At 34.8% G+C, this 20,379-nt stretch overlaps 1 protein-coding gene across 1 annotated transcript in view; it reads left to right on the forward strand.

The window, feature by feature from the left end:
• Nucleotides 1-20,379, forward strand: part of LOC107658541 (beta-adrenergic receptor kinase 2-like) — a 78,542-nt gene that overhangs the window by 37,966 nt on the left and 20,197 nt on the right. Inside the window, exons 4-15 of the mRNA XM_016447133.1 lie at nucleotides 5,500-5,573; nucleotides 5,813-5,914; nucleotides 7,231-7,305; nucleotides 7,449-7,510; nucleotides 7,607-7,658; nucleotides 7,761-7,852; nucleotides 7,940-8,039; nucleotides 8,125-8,203; nucleotides 9,169-9,299; nucleotides 11,961-12,055; nucleotides 13,319-13,426; nucleotides 19,368-19,434. Coding sequence (XP_016302619.1) covers nucleotides 5,500-5,573; nucleotides 5,813-5,914; nucleotides 7,231-7,305; nucleotides 7,449-7,510; nucleotides 7,607-7,658; nucleotides 7,761-7,852; nucleotides 7,940-8,039; nucleotides 8,125-8,203; nucleotides 9,169-9,299; nucleotides 11,961-12,055; nucleotides 13,319-13,426; nucleotides 19,368-19,434 — 1,037 coding nt within the window. The remainder of the gene's footprint in view (nucleotides 1-5,499; nucleotides 5,574-5,812; nucleotides 5,915-7,230; nucleotides 7,306-7,448; nucleotides 7,511-7,606; nucleotides 7,659-7,760; nucleotides 7,853-7,939; nucleotides 8,040-8,124; nucleotides 8,204-9,168; nucleotides 9,300-11,960; nucleotides 12,056-13,318; nucleotides 13,427-19,367; nucleotides 19,435-20,379) is intronic.

Raw genomic sequence — 20,379 nt, forward strand, 5'->3', positions numbered from 1 at the left:
ACAAATTATAAATGAAAAGGTGTCCTTTTATTATTTCTCCAACAAAATGCTGCACATTTCTTTGTAAAATTAAAAATGTCAAATAATAAAACTTACTTGAAATTTTTAAACAAATCCCAAATCAAATAATTAAATACAAATCAAATAAATCTCTTCATATAAACAAACTAAGGCTAGGGCTGTGCTTTTTCCATTTAAAATCAGAGGCAACCACTGCATTTTAATCATGATCCAAACAAAGATGCTAAATGCATGTTATTTAGATTGCAATTAGATTGTGTAATTTCAAAATTTGAAATTTGAAACGGAATGGTCTGATTTTAGCTTTGTGAATGAGATGCAAATGTCACTCTCTGACAGCAGGTGGGAATACAGTTAATTTGATGAAAATTGTTGGTTGTATGGTTCATTCAGATGCAAGGATATGCGAAAGAGGAATCAATTCTGTGTATGTGCATTGTCTGAAACACGGCTCTCTGTGCGCTTTGAATGAGTGCGCGCAGCTCTGAATGCGCGTGAATGGTTTAAAACACTTAAATGTTTAAATCGGCAAGATTAGAAACAAGTGCAAATGATCAACTATGATCCGTTTTACCCCTACAAGCTAGTGAACAACGCAAATCAAGGAAGGAATTTTATATCACTGTTCAAGATAGCCCGTCGGGCAGGGTGGTGAAACATTTTGGTAGCCCGACTGGAAAACACAATAGCCCCGGGACGTCGAGCTAGCGATTTTGCAAGCCCTGGGTTGTGGTTGAGGACAGTGCTGTTTTTTTTATTTATTATATGTTTATGTGATATATTTTAAAAAATATATAAAATAATACAGACTTTTTAGTATTTCCACACAAATTAGCGTACATTTTGGGAAATAATTTCAAAACATTTTGTGTGCAAGTTTGGAGCAGAAATCGGGCAAAATAAAACAAAAGGCTGGTTGCTGATCTCGTTTGAAGCAAAAACTGACTGGTTCAGATTGATGGCCGGTTGACTGGTGCATCTCTACACAAAAACTATTTGTATTTTATAGAATAAATAATATGTATATATTATATTGACTGAGGGAATGAGTGAGTATAAAGTATCACAATATATTACTATATCACTGTAATAATAACGTTCATTATGCCTATCATTTCACCTGTATGTTGTACTATTTTGGTGTAAATGTCATTTTAAAACAATTTCATTTTAATTCTAAAATTATCATGTTTGTGGTGTTTTTTTGTTTTTTTTTGTTAGTAATCTCCTGAAGATAATTCCGCTGTGATCCAATTAACGGCAGCATTGCCCTCCTATTTTAACAGTAGTAATCAGCTCGCACTAATGCTGCAGGTATCAGAAGCGGCCACACGCTCAGATCTCAGCGTCCAGCACTGGCACAGTCACACTATGCCACTAGAAAAGCATTTCTTCCTTCGTCATCCTTTAATCAGCTCCATTTAAATCACTTGCGAAGACCATATCACTCCTTGACACCTTTGAATTGCATTTCATCTTGTGAGTTTTGCCCTCTGTTTGTCTGTGTGTCTGCCCAATCAAGCGCTGAGACAGGCAGCAGTTGTTAAACCGAGGTCCCGTCCCTTCCGCTCATGACGGTGGCCCATTATTGTTGCTATGAGAACAGTCTCAACTTTGCTGTCTGTGCTGATTTCCTCCCTCTGCACCACATCGCCAACACGTGAGTGCATGGGTTGTTAAACTGGTAACTTCTGTTGCACTTCATCGAAAAGCAAATAAGTTGAAGATGAGAAGGGAGGTGCTGCAGCTGGTGGGATCTAGTGAAATGAAAGGTCAAGGTGGCTGTCTGATGGAGGATTTTCTGAATTGGGAGAGTGGTGTCTGTCCTGTGATTTAAAGATAATCCTCTGAACAGTAATCTGTGGCCCACTTGTTAGGTTGTTATTATCATCTCTCATTCATTGCGTTTACCTCCACGAGTCACGAATGAAAGCTAAACTGTTTGGGTGAATCTCACAGAAGCAGGTTTGCATCATATTTTATCCTATATCAAAAGGGGGTGAAGTTAAATTGTTTTGCATAAAAAAATAAAGCCTTTTTATTATGTCATTATTAGGGATGCATGATATTAGATTTTTGCCGATATGCTGATATTTTTCAACTCATTTTGGCCAATAGCCAATGCTGATACTGATATATATTTCATTTTGTTTGGAAACAACACCAAGTCTCTCCTTTGCAGAAATTATAAAGAAATTATTTTTAATTTTGGTTAGTTTTGAGTCAAAACTGTTTTGTTAGAACTAATAAACATTATTACATTTCTTTTTTTAATTAGAATACATTGAAAACTTTGAAAATAACTATAATAAAATCAATCTCTGCTTTTTTTTTCTTTCTTATTTTTGTTTCCCAGACAGATGCAGTTTAAACCTTAACATTTTATTTGTGAATTTAACATTAATAGATGGTCTAAAGCAAAAGAGCTGTAAAAATTCAAAAAATCTTTTAGAGCTCCTTGTATTTAGGTTTTCATAATCCCTTTGAAAAAATGTATACATTAATAAATAAATCTGTATATATTAAATTATTTAATTTACAAGTGTCATGTCATTTTTATTAATGTAACCTATAGTCTCTGACCTTTAAATCAAAACACTCGTCATTTTATGACATCAATTACTGCTTTACTTATTCAGAAACACAAGTATCTTAATGTTATTTGTGTATTTTACTTTCATTTTATTACAAGTAGGCCAACAACACCCCCTAAATAAATAAAACAACTTACCGAACTGGCATTAGGACCCAGGGGAAGCTGCTGCCGCTGTTGCTGCTGCACGCGCTAGAGACTGTTGACACTGTGGCACACCAGAGGCATCATTCTATACTTGCGTTCTCAAATTAAATGCAAGGATCCAAAATCAATCTAATCATCATTTAGGCAAAAGTTCGCTTCAAGAATGACCACACTGCTGATGTGATTTTATCGCTAACACACCCCGAATGATTTGTCTTATCGGCAAGGCATATCAGCATAATTTATTTTATTTTTTTCAAATCGGCCGATGCCGATGTTTACATTTTAAGACTTTATCAGCCATTTCCAATAACCTTCCGATAATATTGTGCATATTTGGGCTCATAAAAAAACGAATATTCGAATATTTGTTTATTTAAATGACGCTTAACAAGAAAGTAGTTATTTTTTATTGATAAAGTTTTCGTCACCATTTCTGAACAAGCTTATGATTAGGCATTATACTCAACAAAGTTCTACAACAACGTTGCGTTGTATCTCCAGGTTTTCTTTTAGTTGAAAACATGTGTAAACAAAAATGTATGTACATAAAGAACAAAAGCATTCAAGCTCAAGCATAGCAAATGGAAAAATAAAGCAGACAGTGCCAATTACAGTACAGTACATACACTGTACTACATACACTACAACATGGGATTAATCAATGCATGCTTTATCATAGTTTATAGTTGTATGGAAACGAAAGTGGTTAACATTCAACCCGTTCTTTTTCATCAGTATTATTTGTGATTTGAATTTTGTGAACGGGAATTCCTCTTTTGCTGTGTTATAAGCCGGGCTTTGGGTGCTTTCACTTTCGAATCTTTCGAATTCGCGATCTTGTCAAGTTTTACAAGAAAAGATCATTGTCTGATTTGCTTACATACAAATACACACCTTTCACTTTTTAAGACTAAAACAAAAGATGGATTCATTGTTATTCTTAATTAAAAAGTTCAACAACAATAAAACAGTAAGGTACAATGACAAACTAGCTTACAAAACGTTTATTAACAAAAACGAATAAGATGAGGCATGGCACACACCACATGCTGTATTATATATCGACTAATAAATTACAGAACGTTTAGCAAACACTGAGGAATCAAATAAAAAAATAAAATAAAAGAGAGCCTCCATAGCTTAACGTGAGGTAAACAGCAAAGATAACAAGCTGTTTAAAACGAAAACAAAAAGAAAAGTAAAACTAAACATCCTGTCGGTGATGGTGCTTGCATGTTTTTTCCCAACACGAATATCAACATGTTTACCTTCTCTGGTTTAAGAAGCAGTCTTTTACTTTACTTTAGCTTGAAAACCATCCATCGTTTCCTCAATATTCGCGTCATTTTTGCTGCGCGTAGCTTTGCGCTCCTGCTGACGTGGCGAGTATAAACCAGGCTCTACACTCGAAGCGCTGCGCAGTTCAAACGAGTAGCACGGTTTCGTTATGCTTTCAGTTTCGTTTGCCGTTTTATGTTTCTCATTTGCAACAGAAATGGCAGTGCTTATGAGTTGAACAACGCGGTGGTCGCGCCAGTGCGACCGCTCACAAAATGTAGTCGCACAGGCAGAAAAAATGGTCGCAAAATGCGACTATTTGTTCGCAGTCTGGAGCCCTGTATATGGCGCGCCGCACCCCGCCCGGCAGTGTTCAGCGCGCAGGTTTCACTCTCCTCGTCACTGCGCGGTTTGACGCTCCACTCAGTATTCTGCTCTATGAATGTGCGTTCCGCTCGTGTACCGCTCATGCTCACCGGAAAAGTAAAGTCCGCTCAAATAACGTGCTGACAGTAAATTTCTATGCAGTATACTTGTTCCTGTTTGCAGTAGCGCTACTGTGCTGTAACATGGTGTAGGCTAGTAGCCTACAGCTGTACTGGGCAACGCTGGTAAAATGATGCTACCTTCAGTGACGCTATTCTCTGCTCACATGCTCCGATAATAATAGCTTTGTAGGACTATACATTATTTGGATAATTAGTCACAAAAAAAAAACTTCCATCTGATTCTGTTACATAGAAGTGAATAAAAATAATATATTGATATTTAATATTACAGTAACACTTTACAATAAGGTTCCATTAGTTAATGTTAGTTAATGTATTAACTAACATGAACGATTGATTTTAATAATGCATTAGTAAATGTTGACTAAGATTAATAAATGCTGAAGAACTATTGTTCATTCTTAGTTCATGTTAACTAAAGTAGTTAACTAATGTTAACTAATGAACCTTATTGTAAAGTGTTACCAATATTAATAATAATTTTGTCCAGTTTTATTGTGTTACTTTCAGTAAAAGTGTGGTTATTTTATTGGCTTGTTGTTTTTAAAATTCAGTATCATTAAAATTGAGTTAAATTTAAAAAGTCTTACAAAATCACTTTATATTATTTAATAAAATAATACATAATCATTACAAAGCAGTTTCGGTTTCGGTTTTCAGCCAAGTGCATCCAGAATTTTCATTTCAATGCATCCCTAATATTTATTCATGGTGGTACAGCTACTGGTACAGCTGTACAGTCTCTTTATTATTTGCTATAGTTATACTTTTGTTTACTTTGGCATGAAAGGAACTTTGACAGGCATCAATATAGCTGCTGTTTTATGTTTTATATATAAAAAAATATTTTTTTCTTGCATTGTGCATGCTAAAAAGGTCAAATCTTTCCATCATTCATTCTGTTTCACACCTTATCTAACTGTTCTCTTTCCTCCCTCTGTTGTCTAGGTTTCCTCTTGTTCAAGGATTTCTGCATGAACGAGATCGACGAGGCCGTTCCGCAGCTGAAGTTTTATGAGGAGGTAAAATTGGTTTAAATGTATATATATTCCTTTCATTGCTAACACGTGGGTTTTTTTGCTAAATAGTTTCCAAGTTGTGTATTTGACCTGACCTGTCCATATGCTCTTTATGACCTGAATTGGCACAGCTCAGTCGTGAAGTTTTGTTCCCCTTCTATTGACCTGAAGAACACCATGTGTCCTATTAAAGAGCTAAGATGACATCTAAGATGACTGTAATCTTGTGTTGTCCCCTTCAGATTAAAGAGTACGAGAAGTTGGATTCGGAAGAAGAGAGGCTAACTCGCAGTCGACAGATATATGACGTCTACATAATGAAGGAGCTTCTGTCGTGTTCACATGTAAGAAAACATTTGGCAGAGTGTATAAAATGATCACTAGCAATAATGTCACATGCATATGACAAAGGGCTGCACAATAAAGAAATAATAAAGATTATCTCTTTGCCATTTTGCGTTAAACTGATTTTAAAGGGGTCATATGATGCGATTTCAATTTTTCCTTTCTCTTTGGAGTGTTACAAGCTCTTGGTGCATAACGAAGATCTGTAAAGTTGCAAAGACTAAAGTCTCAAATGCAAAGAGATATTCTTTTTAAAAGTTAAGAGTCAACCACACCTACCTAAAACGGCTCGTTCTAACACGCCCCCACATGTCTACGTCACAATGTGGGAAGATTTGCATAACGCCACCCAAATGTTCACGCAAAGAAAGAAGGCGTAACTTTTATTCTTGATGTAGTATTGTTGTTGCCGCCGGTGCCATGTCATGAAGGCGCTGTGTGTTTCGTTGTGAAAGCGAAACTACTTTGTTTGGCCTTCCAAAAGAGGATGATATCCGCTTCGTCATGCCTAGAGCTGATCCGTGCTGGTCACTGAGGAAATACATTAACTTCGCGCTGTGGATCGCCGGATCGGCTTTCACCGTGGACGAAGCGGAGTCCAGCCCGGGGTTGTCACATGTGGTTGCCGCAAGCCCGCCCGTCGCCACTCACTCTAGGCCTCCGGCCTCCGCTCACTCTAGCCTGCCGTGTGTGACGCTGTGTTTCGTTGTGAAAGCGAAACTACTTTGCTTTTTAGCAACATCATATGACCCCATTAAAACTTGTCACGTACAGCATGTTATTTAGACCTGTTCCTGTTTTTCTATTTGTGTATAAAAACTTTTATTTATATATTATAAATTCATATGCATTATATTTTTCTTTATATATTCCTGTATATATATATATATATATATATATATATATATATACACCACATTACAAATAATTGTTTTTACAAAAACTTTTTTTTAATATCTATTTTTTTAAATATAAAAATATAGGAGGGGACTATGGTTCTTATTGTCCATTGAAGATCCGGAGACTCCATTCAGATGTAACTTTCTGTTGAGAAAACAAGTGTCCCATTAGGCTCCGTCAGACTCCAGTCGGAGCTTTTCAGAAACAGGAAGCCTGAATGAAGCAACACAATGGCCTATAGGACACTCAAGGCCTGTGCGATTATGTCACAGTGTTTTATGTTGTGATAACCGGGAATGCTTAGGAGGTTAATGTCGAAGCTTGACGGTTTTTCAGGGGGAACAGTTCTTGTTGTTTTAGTGTTTTGACCTCCCTTATCGCAAAATGCCACTTAATCTACCTTCCTTTCTCACAGCCCTTCTCTAAGAAGGCAGTAGACCATGTCCAGACTCACCTAGCAAAGAAACAAGTTCCTCCAAATCTCTTTCAGGTAAGTCCCCTAACGAAATAAAATCTAACCTGTTTTTCCGGGTGCTGGTTGGCTTTTGTGCATGAAACACAACGGAAGTAAAGTGTTTAGGTAGCAGGACTCCCAACAGATCCTGATGCATTTGTTTGCTTTCCTTTTTCTAGCCATATATAGTTGAAATCTGTGATAGTCTTCGAGGAAAGATCTTTCAGAAATTCATTGAAAGGTGACGTGGACAGCTACAAAAAAAGCATACTTTTACACTTTTTTGTTGCTTGAGAATGATTTTAACATCTTTAAATCCTTTTGCTTCTCCCTATAGTGACAAGTTCACACGTTTTTGCCAGTGGAAGAATGTAGAGCTCAACATCCATGTGAGTTTTTCCTTATATTTGGTGCTTTTTATTCACCTGTAAGTTGTTTATTTTTCTTTATAAACTGGTTTTCTTTAATCTTGCTCTCGATTTTGCAAATAGTTGACGATGAATGACTTCAGCGTGCATCGGATCATCGGCAGGGGGGGGTTTGGTGAGGTATATGGTTGCAGGAAGGCAGACACAGGGAAAATGTAAGTGCTGTTGTAAGGATTAAACCAAAAACAAGCCAAATTTGTGTTCACATAAAACCATCTGCTCACTTACTGTGTGTGTCTCAGGTATGCCATGAAGTGTTTGGATAAAAAGCGGATCAAAATGAAGCAGGGAGAAACGCTGGCACTCAACGAGAGAATCATGCTGTCGTTGGTCAGCACCGGGGTGTGTGACATACACAAACTCAGACTGCACACTAACATCCCTGTCTCGCTTGTTTGACCCTCTCTATATCTTTTTCTCTCTGCAGGATTGCCCTTTCATAGTGTGTATGACATATGCCTTCCACACTCCTGATAAATTGTGTTTCATCCTGGACTTGATGAATGGTAAGGGCAACCATCATCTCTTCGGCCTGTTATAGGCTTGTTCACACAGCCTATACTAACACTAACAAATAGTTAGTTTTTAGTTTAGTGCCTAATGCTAAAGCTTCAAATACATTAATTCTTTTGGCACCCAAAAGACCAAAAAAATCAGCAGTTTGTTTTTGACTCGTTCATGACATTGAAATACTATTGTAGTTTTTTTTATGTTTTGAAGTAGATTTTTTTTGCTGAAAATTTGAATTTGGTGTGAATACCATGAACATCCTCAAATCTCAGAGATCCAAGCCAACACTACCCAGTTTGAGATTGAAAAAGCCTATTTAGGGTTCTAAATTTGGCCTTCCTCTAACTTAATGTCAGCTTGAATATGGGGCGGAGCTTCCTCTTCAGATACACTCACACTTCCTGTATCTGTGCTGCAGCATGGGCCACTTCTCTGAACGTCCTTCTGGATTTGTGAAACAATCATATCACTTGCGCAGGTCTTCAGAAACAGAGGAACATACTCTACAAAAGCGTTTAGACACTGATGAGTCCATTAATAATAACCTGTTACATTTTCTCAGAAATGTCCAATTTTCAAGTGGCTGTTCATGTGACGTCTCTCCATCAAACTACTCTTACTGTCATTCCTCAAAAAAAGCTGTTGGGCAAGTTTCAGTAAATTCAAAATGTGAATTTAATCAAGAAGAAATCATCAGGTTTCTCAACAGATTTGCTGGTGATTTCAGGGATTTCTTCAGTAGCTGTTATTTTGTTTTATTTTATTATGGTTTCTTTTATTTTACTATATTTTAGATGTTTTTAAGAAATCTCCTTACAAACAACTTAAATAGTAATGAAATTAATTGGTTGCAAGGTTTAAAATCACTGATTCATGAAATTTATTTGGATTTATATTCTATTGACTGGTCATATATATTTATAAAACAGTGTAATAATTTGATTGTACTTGTGTCTTTCAGGTGGAGACCTTCACTATCACCTATCTCAGCACGGCGTCTTCAGCGAGAAAGATATGCGTTTTTATGCAGCTGAGATCATACTGGGCCTCGAACACATGCACAATCGATTTGTCGTCTACAGAGACCTCAAGGTAAGGTCATCACCGTCCCAGTCATTCTTTTTTCACAGAGAAAGGATCGTTCATACTGTCCTCTGTCACTGGAAAGCCTGTTGATCTGTGCTTGTGATTCCCTGTTGCCACTGGAAAGGGAAAATGAAATGTTCCGTTCGAGTTTGTGTATTTTGTAACATAAGCTTGTATCTGTTCTGCGTCGTCTGAGGTTATTTTTTATTAAGTTTGGCTGAGCAGTCTCTCTTGGCAGCACTATTTATTGTTTTTAAACGGAAAAGTATGTCATATGATGGAGCGAGTCGAGGTTAACCTACAGTCCCACACGTAGAGTGTAGCCTGCCATTGCGATGGCTGCGAATATCATGTAATTTGTCAACCCTCCATGTGGAAGCAGCAGGAGTATAGTTATGCGATCATTGTGAAATATGCCGTTTTAAGTGAGATGTTTGCTGAGGAGATATAGGATCTTCCCTGGCAAGCTTCTGAAACGGGAGATTGCACATGCGAGCGAGTGCATTCTGTGAGCGAACAATCCTGTTGTTTTTCCACAGTATCACAGCTGTTTGTGTTGAAGAAAAACTCAGTGCAAACGTTTGCTCTGAGTAGCGCTCCTGAGAACCATAATACACAACATGATTTTCAGTGTAGTGTGTCTCTTACAAGGATAGTTCACCCAGAAATGAAATTTGTCAGTTTACTTGCCCTTATGTCATTCTGAACTTGTATGCTGCAATTTTTTACGTGGAACATTAAAGGAGATGCTTTTTGATAAGTCTTTTTATACATTGGTAGTTTAAAGCTCATAGGAAATCTCATTGGTCAAAATCTGTGTATATTAAACAAAGTATGTTCTCATTGGCTGTGTTCACGCAACGTTTAATGGTTGGAAGGGCAAATTGTTCTATATTTATTTTTTTATTTTATTTTGAAATCTCAAATATGTTCTCGTATACTGTGATTGCGTGACATTCAGTGGTTGGGTGGTTAATTTTTATTTATTTATTTTTTATTTTTTATATTATATATTATTTATGTATATATAATTTATATTTTTATTAATTACTTTTTCATTTTATTTGCTTTATTTTATTTGGTTTTGTTTATATTTCTTTTTTATTTTGAAATCTCATTGGTCAAATGAGAGTATATTAAACATATATTTTCTTTTCTTTTTTTTGTTATTTTTATATTTAGTTTTGCTGCTTTGTGTTTTTTTTTTTTTTTTTTTTTTATTGGGCCAAAATATTGCCATATCAGTCGATATCGATAATTATCACAATATATTTAAAATCTTTATTTCTTTCAAGTTTAAAGGCAGATTATTGCTCCTAAGTGAAAGTTGTAGAAACCAGACCATTAATTGTGGTTTTAAACTGCTCTTTATGTTCAGAACATGACCATTCAGAAACACTTCATGTTTTTGAATTCTTTACACTTTTCCAGTCATTTTTCCTTAACAAAATAAATATCTTAATAGAAAAATTAATTTCTTTGTTTCTGCATGTTCTAATGAGTGATTATTGTTTCAAATCATGAGACAGGTTTGTGTTCCTGACTTTGATGACACGAATCTTCAGTACAGTTTGCAGTGCAGGCTGCAATATTAATAATACTACTTTTTTTTGGTCTCTTATACACATTTGACAGCAGCTAGTAGTACCTTGAATAAGGATGCAGATGTAAATTTATATTCATCATCAAAAACAGTAACATCTGTAAAAAATGTAACAACCTAATTTTTATATGGTTAAGTGTAATTATTCTGTTTGAGTTGTATTAAAATTAACCATTGGTCTTCCATAGTAGCATACATTTAGATCATGATAACCACAGTTAAAACCACACATATGGTTACCATAGTAAAAATGTAAATATATGGTTTCTAGGTATTTGTATGAAAAACAGTAGTCTAAATACATTTAGTATAAATGCACAAACGCTACAGCTTAATCACACAAATACAGTAATTATATTCAATTATTATAAATGATGGTGATTTGTAGATTGAAAAGCCTTCTGACTGTATCGTTGTGCACAGTGTTTCCCGTTTGTCAGCACTATTTCATCTGGCTTCAAACTAGTTTAAATTACAGAGTCCTTTGTGTTCTTCACTGAATTTAAGTGCTTCACACTGGATCTCACATTGCTGTTTAGTGGTCGTGTGACGAGACTTATCAGCGAGTAAACGCATCTGCTCTAGTGAGCTCGCGCTGCGCTGCCGAGCGGATAAATGGTTCAAAGGAGTAGTGCTGTTTTGTTCCGCCTTTGGCTCATAAACATCATATCGAACATTTATCGAACTCTTGTTATCGTTTTATTGAGGAAAATTAAATCGCGATAATTATCGTTATTGTTTTGTTGCCAGCCCTATTTATTTATTTATTTTGAAAGCTCTTAAGTCAGAATGTATATTAAAGATCAAATATGTTCTCATTGGCTGTTATTGTGTGACACATAAATGCTTTCGGATGTGTTTAAGGTCAAATATTTTTTCACTGGACCATTTTGGCTTTGCGCTTAGACAAAATGTTACACTAATGCTGTTTTTCTTCATTAAATGTACTCCGTTTAATCACAGTGGTGCTGTTTTTGTAGATGTTCACAAAAAGGCAGTCTGTTCTTTATCAGGCTCTTAAAAATATTTTTTTGGTCTGTTGGATCACTTTCTGTTCCCCACAGCCTGCAAATATCCTCTTAGATGAACACGGACACGTTCGCATCTCTGACCTGGGCCTGGCCTGTGATTTCTCCAAGAAGAAACCTCACGCCAGCGTGTAAGTTCCTCTTCATGAGTATTCAAAACTCATCTTTTATTAGTGTAAAATAAAAGTGCCTGTTGTTTGGGGAAGGTGTGGTTGCTTCTGTTCTCTGACTATGTTTCTTTGAGCATACACATGCTCTTTGTTGTCTCACTCATGCATATTGCAGTTTTTTATTCTGTTTTCTCTGTGCATGTATACAGATTTTTTCACTAACGAATTGCTAACAAGCAGTCACGTTATACTTGTATGCAATGTTTGCGCTCACATATTTGCATACAGTATGTTTTGGCTAGAGTTATTTCAGTGTCCTTTTATCTGAATTGTTTTGATGAATCTCTTTATTTTGCAATGAATTTGTTTGTTAGAAACATTTTACATTTGAAGGGGACAATTAAGATTTTTATTTTGAAATGAATTAGTGTACACTATGGTTCAAAAGTTCACAAAGGCTGCATTTATTTAACCAAAAATACAGTAAAAACCGTAATATTGTGAAATATTATTACAATTTAAATTAACTTGTATTTTAATATATATTAAAAAGTACTTTATTCCTGTGGTGACAAAGCTGAATTTTCAGTGTCCCGTGATCCTTTAGAAATCATTCTAATATGCTGATTTGATGCTCACAAAGCATTTATTATCATCAATGTTGAAAACAGTTTTTGCTGCTTAAACTGATTTTTTTTTTTCAGAGTTCTTTGAATAGAACAACATTTGTTTAAAATTTTGCAATATTATAAATGGCTTTAATTTTTTTAAATGAATTTAATATGTCCCTGCTGAATAAAAAATATTAATTTCTTTCAAAAAAAAATAAATCTTACTGTCCCCAGACTTTTAAATGGTGGTGTAATAAGCAGACAAACTGATGTTTTCAAAGCAAAGCTCTGTCTCTTATGCATTGAAAGTAAGTTGTACAAATAAAATTGTTGTGGATATGACGTCATAGCTGTGACAATTTTAACATATGACCCTCTCGTTTACATGTCAGCACCAATTCACATTCAAAGGGCCTGGACAGTTTTATTTATAAAAAGTTCTCTCTTAAATATGGACAGTACAATCTTAAAGGCACAGTAGCAAAAACATCCTGGTAAATTCAAAGGGTCAGAGAGAGGATGGAAAACCTTTTATGTGTAATGTAGCAGTTCTTTGACTGTTTGTGTTATGTATGAGAATGAGCTTTGTTGTGTTTACAGTCCGTGTGTGCTCAGCCTGGGGGGTATGTGTGTACGCTTTGAATTTAATGTGCATTAATTGCTGTGTTTGCAGAGGTACTCATGGCTACATGGCACCTGAGGTTCTGCAAAAAGGAACAGCGTACGACAGCAGCGCCGACTGGTTCTCTCTGGGCTGCATGCTGTTCAAACTCTTGCGAGGGTAAGAACGCCCTCTGCAGCGGCCCGCTCATGAATTCTTTATTTGTCTCTCTCTCTTTTAGTCTCTGTCTGTGTTTCTCACCTGTTTGATGTGGAGTGTAAAGTTTAAATGTCATGGGTTTGGAAGTAGGAGGTCAGGAGCAACCATCATAGAGACGAAAGGCACAGAGAGTGGGGGTGGAGGCCACTGAAACGGTTGCTAGGTAGAGAGTGGGGGGTGTGAGGAAGATGTAATGGGGGGAGGAGTCTGGGGCATGTCTTTCCACTGAAGTGTGTCATACGCTCTTCAAAGCAGAATGGAAGCAGGTCAGAACAGGCCCAGAAACACGCTCTATATTTGTAAACTTTACAAAAAAAAAATAAAAATTCTATATATTCTCTATATACATATATACATGTATATATTTATCATTAAATTATACAGTGCACAGCATAAATGAGTACACCCCATCTGATTAAATATAAAAGATGTATTTTCTTAATGATCACTAATATAATTCATAGAAAGATGGCAAAATTGGAATGTATTAAACATATTCTTAATAAAAACAGAGAAATACATGCCATTAATATCTGTAAAATAAGAAACTTAGCCAATTTTTGTTTAAATGAAGGATTGCAGAATTGAGTACAACCTAGATTTAATTCAACCAAGTGTGATATTCTAGAACTTAATATGTCCTCCATAACTCGAAGTACACTGCTCTGACACTTCTTGGCACTGCGTGTACAAGTTCATGACAAATTTTCACATCTGTGCTGTTTAACTCCTGGAGGACGACCTCCTTAAATGCCCTGGTCTTTAATGGGGAGTGTTGCTCAGCTCGTCTCTACAGAATCTCTCACAGCAGCTCAAGAGCGTTAAGATTGAGTGAAATACATGTCCACTGAAGGATTTTCAACTCAGGAGAATGAATATCTTCATTGTCATGTTAAAAAAAAAAGCCCAATAATGCATGGAATGAGGGGAGGGTAGCATCTTCAGTTTCAGGTTTTTGTATTACATCACACAGTGGTGTGTGAATTCATGACAGCGTTGATAAAGTACAACTCCCTCACACCTTCAGCACTCATGCATCCCTATAGAAGAGCTTTACTACCACTGAATGCCACTGTGGGAACCAGGCACTTCTCTCTGTACTCCTCCTCTAGCAACACCAGAACATTTTGGATGCGTTTGGATCCGAAATGATTGACTTGCTCTCATGAGACCAGAGTATGGATTCCCAGAGGTCTCTATTTTGTAAATATGGGCCCTGGAAGAGGTTAAATTAGTTTATTTTACTTTGGCTACAGTAGGTAATTCTAGTGGTGACAACAACCATGCATGTCACTCTTTTCACAGCTTTTGCCGGCTCTGAGACACTTGCATGTTATTTCTCCTGCTCTTTTTCTAGCAAAAAAAATCACTCATCACTAAATTAAAGCTTAAAGTGAAGGCCTGATTATTTAAGGGGCCATGTCACAAGTCAATTGTTTTTGAATTTCTGTGTTACTTTTGCTATATTTTCACACTTAAAATAAAGATTTGGTATTCCTCTTGTACCACTGTCCTCTTTTGTGCTAAGAAGTCTCCGGACAGTTAAATCCCAATCGGTTCCACTGTTGTCAGCATCAAGTCTGAGAATGATTCAGTGGGCTATTTAACACTTTTAATTTTCAAGAAATTACTTCTCTTTAAAGGGGTCATATGATGTTGCTAAAAAGAACATTATTTTGTGTATTTGGTGTAATGAAATGTGAGGATTGCAGAATTGAGTACAACCTAGATTTAATTCAACCAAGTGTGATATTCTAGAACTTAATATGTCCTCCATAACTCGAAGTACACTGCTCTGACACTTCTTGGCACTGCGTGTACAAGTTCATGACAAATTTTCACATCTGTGCTGTTTAACTCCTGGAGGACGACCTCCTTAAATGCCCTGGTCTTTAATGAGGAGTGTTGCTCAGCTCGTCTCTACAGAATCTCTCACAGCAGCTCAAGAGTGTTAAGATTGAGTGAAATACATGTCCACTGAAGGATTTTCAACTCAGGCTATATTTTGTAAATATGGGCCTTGGAAAAAGCTAAATGAGTTTATTGTGCTTTGGCTACAGTCGGTAGTTCTGGTGTGGATAAACAACCATGCATGTCACTTCTGCACGCTGCATCTTACTCTGTGAGATAAAGTGTCACTCTTTTCACAGCTTTTGCCGGCTCTGAGACACTTTCACAGAGTTTCTCCTGCTCTTTTTCTAGCAAAAACTCACTCATCACTAATTGAAAGCTTAGTGAAGACCTGATTATTTCAGGGGCCTTTTCACAGGTCCATTATTTTTGAATTTCTGTGTTACTTTGGCTGTATTTTCACACTTAAAACAATAATTTGGCATTCCTCTTGTACCATTGTCCTCTTTTATGCTAAGAAATAAATCTCCTGACAGTTCTCTCTCAAGTGGTTTCATTGTTGTCAGCATAGAAAAATTTATTTCTTTGTTTATGCATGTTCTAATGAGTGCTTATTGTTTCAAATCATGAGACAGGTTTGTGTTCCTGACTTTGATGACACGAATCTTCAGTACAGTTTGCAGTGCAGGCTGCAATATTAATAATACTACTTTTTTTTGGTCTCTTATGCACATTTGACAGCAGCTAGTAGTACCTTGAATAAGGATGCAGATGTAAATTTATATTCATCATCAAAAACAGTAACATCTGTAAAAAATGTAACAACTTCATTTTTACATGGTTAAGTGTAATTATTCTGTTTGAGTTGTATTAAAATTAACCATTGGTCTTCCATAGTAGCATACATTTAGATCATGATAACCACAGTTAAAACCACACATATGGTTACCATAGTAAAAATGTAAATATATGGTTTCTAGGTATTTGGTTTCATTAAGTCTGAGTATGATTCAGTGGGCCATATAACACTTAATTATCAAGAAATTACTTGCCTTTAACAGTTTTGGTTCAACATACTTACCTGTTGATCAATACTTGCCTTAACCTTACACCAGATGTTTTTTTTTTTGTTTTTTTTAGTAACTTTCAGGAGGGTGTACTCATTTTTGCAACACAACATTTTATCACTTTGATAAGAAAATGGCATTTTCTTGAATAATTTTAACAGACTTGCTGGAATAGCTCTAAAAAACCATAACATGTCTTCTAAGCAAAGAGTAATTGCTGAATTTGAATTCAGAGGGGGTGTACTCATTTATGCTGTGTATAAAGTAAATATATAATTTTAATGATAATTTTTTATAAATGCATATCATTTTAATGATTATTTCTACAGTTCTATATGCAATGTATGTGTGGTGATTTATAAATTAATATAAATATGTGTGAGTAAATATAAATACATTTTAATGATTATTTATAATATCTTATAAATAAATAATGTCATTGTTAAATCTTGTTTGTTTAATTTTCAATGTTTGCCAAGCAAACATTGTTGTCGGTCAGTGCTAGTAATCATAATCATGTAATATACATGCTGTTATTATATAGAATAGTAGGTAGTGTACAGATACAGTATATACTGTGTAGTAAGCAGTGTTATTTTAGTATTATTTCTATGCTATTAAAGTATTTATTAATATTTTGAATTAGCTTTTATATTTTAGTTATTTTAATTTTACTTTAGTTTTTTTAGGTAATTTTATGTACTTTTGTAATTTTGTAGATATTTCTATTTAATTTTATTCTTCTATTTTAGTATTTGAACTTTTTTCAGTAAGTTGCCAAAGCAACATTTCATTTTTTTTCTTTTTTTTCCTGTAATATTTCTATTTAATTTCATATTAATATATTCATATTAAATTATTTAAATTAACAAAAACTATTTTCATCATCAAAAACAGTAACATCTGTAAAAAATGTAACAACTTCATTTTTACATGGTTAAGTGTAATTATTCTGTTTGAGTTGTATTAAAATTAACCATTGGTCTTCCATAGTAGCATACATTTAGATCATGATAACCACAGTTAAAACCACACATATGGTTACCATAGTAAAAATGTAAATATATGGTTTCTAGGTATTTGGTTTCATTAAGTCTGAGTATGATTCAGTGGGCCATATAACACTTAATTATCAAGAAATTACTTGCCTTTAACAGTTTTGGTTCAACATACTTACCTGTTGATCAATACTTGCCTTAACCTTACACCAGATGTTTTTTTTTTTGTTTTTTTTAGTAACTTTCAGGAGGGTGTACTCATTTTTGCAACACAACATTTTATCACTTTGATAAGAAAATGGCATTTTCTTGAATAATTTTAACAGACTTGCTGGAATAGCTCTAAAAAACCATAACATGTCTTCTAAGCAAAGAGTAATTGCTGAATTTGAATTCAGAGGGGGTGTACTCATTTATGCTGTGTATAAAGTAAATATATAATTTTAATGATAATTTTTTATAAATGCATATCATTTTAATGATTATTTCTACAGTTCTATATGCAATGTATGTGTGGTGATTTATAAATTAATATAAATATGTGTGAGTAAATATAAATACATTTTAATGATTATTTATGAACTTAAATTACTCTGTCATTTTTGATCGTACAGATAAGAGCAATATGGCATTTGAATCTGTAAGGGGCTACTTTTCTATACACTTATAATAACAGCAAAAAGCTGTGCTTTTGTAAAATTAAGAAAACAAACAGGGTGCGCTTTCTGCCGTCTCGGTCTCTGTGAACTACTTTCTGAAACGTGTCACAAAAATGAACCAAAACTCAGTGAATACTTGACACACAGACACTTGGCCGTAACCAGGGTTTGAAAATTAGTGAAGTCTGGGGTGGGGTTAAGAGTTGTACTTTAATAACCCCTACAAATACAACTCATTATATACACTAAACACTTTAAAAGATATTTTATTGATTGCGAATGACTCAACATTTTATCACTTTGATAAGAAAATGGCATTTTCTTGAATAATTTTAACAGACTTGCTGGAATAGCTCTAAAAAACCATAACATGTCTTCTAAGCAAAGAGTAATTGCTGAATTTGAATTCAGAGGGGGTGTACTCATTTATGCTGTGTATAAAGTAAATATATAATTTTAATGATAATTTTTTATAAATGCATATCATTTTAATGATTATTTCTACAGTTCTATATGCAATGTATGTGTGGTGATTTATAAATTAATATAAATATGTGTGAGTAAATATAAATACATTTTAATGATTATTTATAATATCTTATAAATAAATAATGTCATTGTTAAATCTTGTTTGTTTAATTTTCAATGTTTGCCAAGCAAACATTGTTGTCGGTCAGTGCTAGTAATCATAATCATGTAATATACATGCTGTTATTATATAGAATAGTAGGTAGTGTACAGATACAGTATATACTGTGTAGTAAGCAGTGTTATTTTAGTATTATTTCTATGCTATTAAAGTATTTATTAATATTTTGAATTAGCTTTTATATTTTAGTTATTTTAATTTTACTTTAGTTTTTTTAGGTAATTTTATGTACTTTTGTAATTTTGTAGATATTTCTATTTAATTTTATTCTTCTATTTTAGTATTTGAACTTTTTTCAGTAAGTTGCCAAAGCAACATTTCATTTTTTTTCTTTTTTTTCCTGTAATATTTCTATTTAATTTCATATTAATATATTCATATTAAATTATTTAAATTAACAAAAACTATTTTAATAGTTTTAGTTTAACAATAAAACTGGCAGTTTGCCTTTCAATGGATGCTGATCCATCTCAATTGTTGCTTTGCACCAAAATGATAAGACAGTTAGATGCTTATGTCTCACAATCAACGACTGAGATTGAAACATTTTTGAACTCTCATGGAAACCCCCCTCCTGACTACACGTCACTGCTAAATCACTACGTGTGTCCTCTGTATGACTTTTGCAAGGCTAAGCACTGTGTTCAGTTACATGAACTGTTTCTTCTGTTCTTACAGGCACAGCCCATTCAGACAGCATAAGACCAAAGACAAACATGAGATTGATCGCATGACCCTTACCATGGTAAGAAACCAAAGCGGTTGTTTCTCTTTATGTATCTTCACACATAATCACATATATGTATGTATGTATATTCATTAATAACCATTGTTATTTAAAGATAACTGTCTAGTGCTCTTATGAGTGTTTTTAGCATGACTTTGTGAAAATGTAACTACTATCCACCTTATTCTTCAACGCGGAAGTAAGCCTATGGCCAAGACTTCCGGTTCATTAGCCGCTTTAGGGAAATAACGAGAAGAATAACAACGTGCAGTAAACGGTAAAACTGTGTTTATGCTACTGTTTTAAATAGCATTGATAACGTTTCTGACAGATAATATCATGATGATTTTTGCATTTGCCTTACCGAATGTGGTATCCTGTCAGCAATAACCTGTCCGTGGGCTTTTTTTGATTACTGTCAGTTCACGCGCCAGCAAACAGTGTTGCCAGATATTGCTATGAAAACAAATAAAAACCTCAAAATAAATAAAAAATAAACCAAAATTTGTTCAAATCTTTTGCAAATAAGATCAGATAAAGATGTTGCTAACCCTAAACTGCAACTTCCCACTTTATTGACTTTCTAAAGTGTCAAATTAAGTGGGAAAAGACAAATCCAAAGACGCTTATAATAGCTGGATCTGGCAACACGACAGAGGCTCCGCCCGCACCTTCACTCACAACTCTCTCACGCCTCGTTCACGCCGCCAGCATCTCGCAGCGATCATTTTCATACCACTGACACTAAACATTGTTGCAAACTGTCTAAACTTATACATGCAGACACTCACATGAGGAGGTTTAAAGGGGTCCTATTATGCTTTTTCACTTTTTTAATTTTAGTCAGTGTGTAGTGTGTATGTTTGGGCATAAAAAAGATCTAGAAAGTTACAAATCTCAAAGTCCACTCCAAAGGGAGATATTTCGTTTTTTAAAAATCCCTTTCCAAGAACTACAACGAAC

This window comes from Sinocyclocheilus anshuiensis, unplaced genomic scaffold (assembly GCF_001515605.1).
Source record: "Sinocyclocheilus anshuiensis isolate Anshui unplaced genomic scaffold, SAMN03320099.WGS_v1.1 scaffold343, whole genome shotgun sequence".
Lineage (NCBI taxonomy): Eukaryota > Metazoa > Chordata > Actinopteri > Cypriniformes > Cyprinidae > Sinocyclocheilus > Sinocyclocheilus anshuiensis.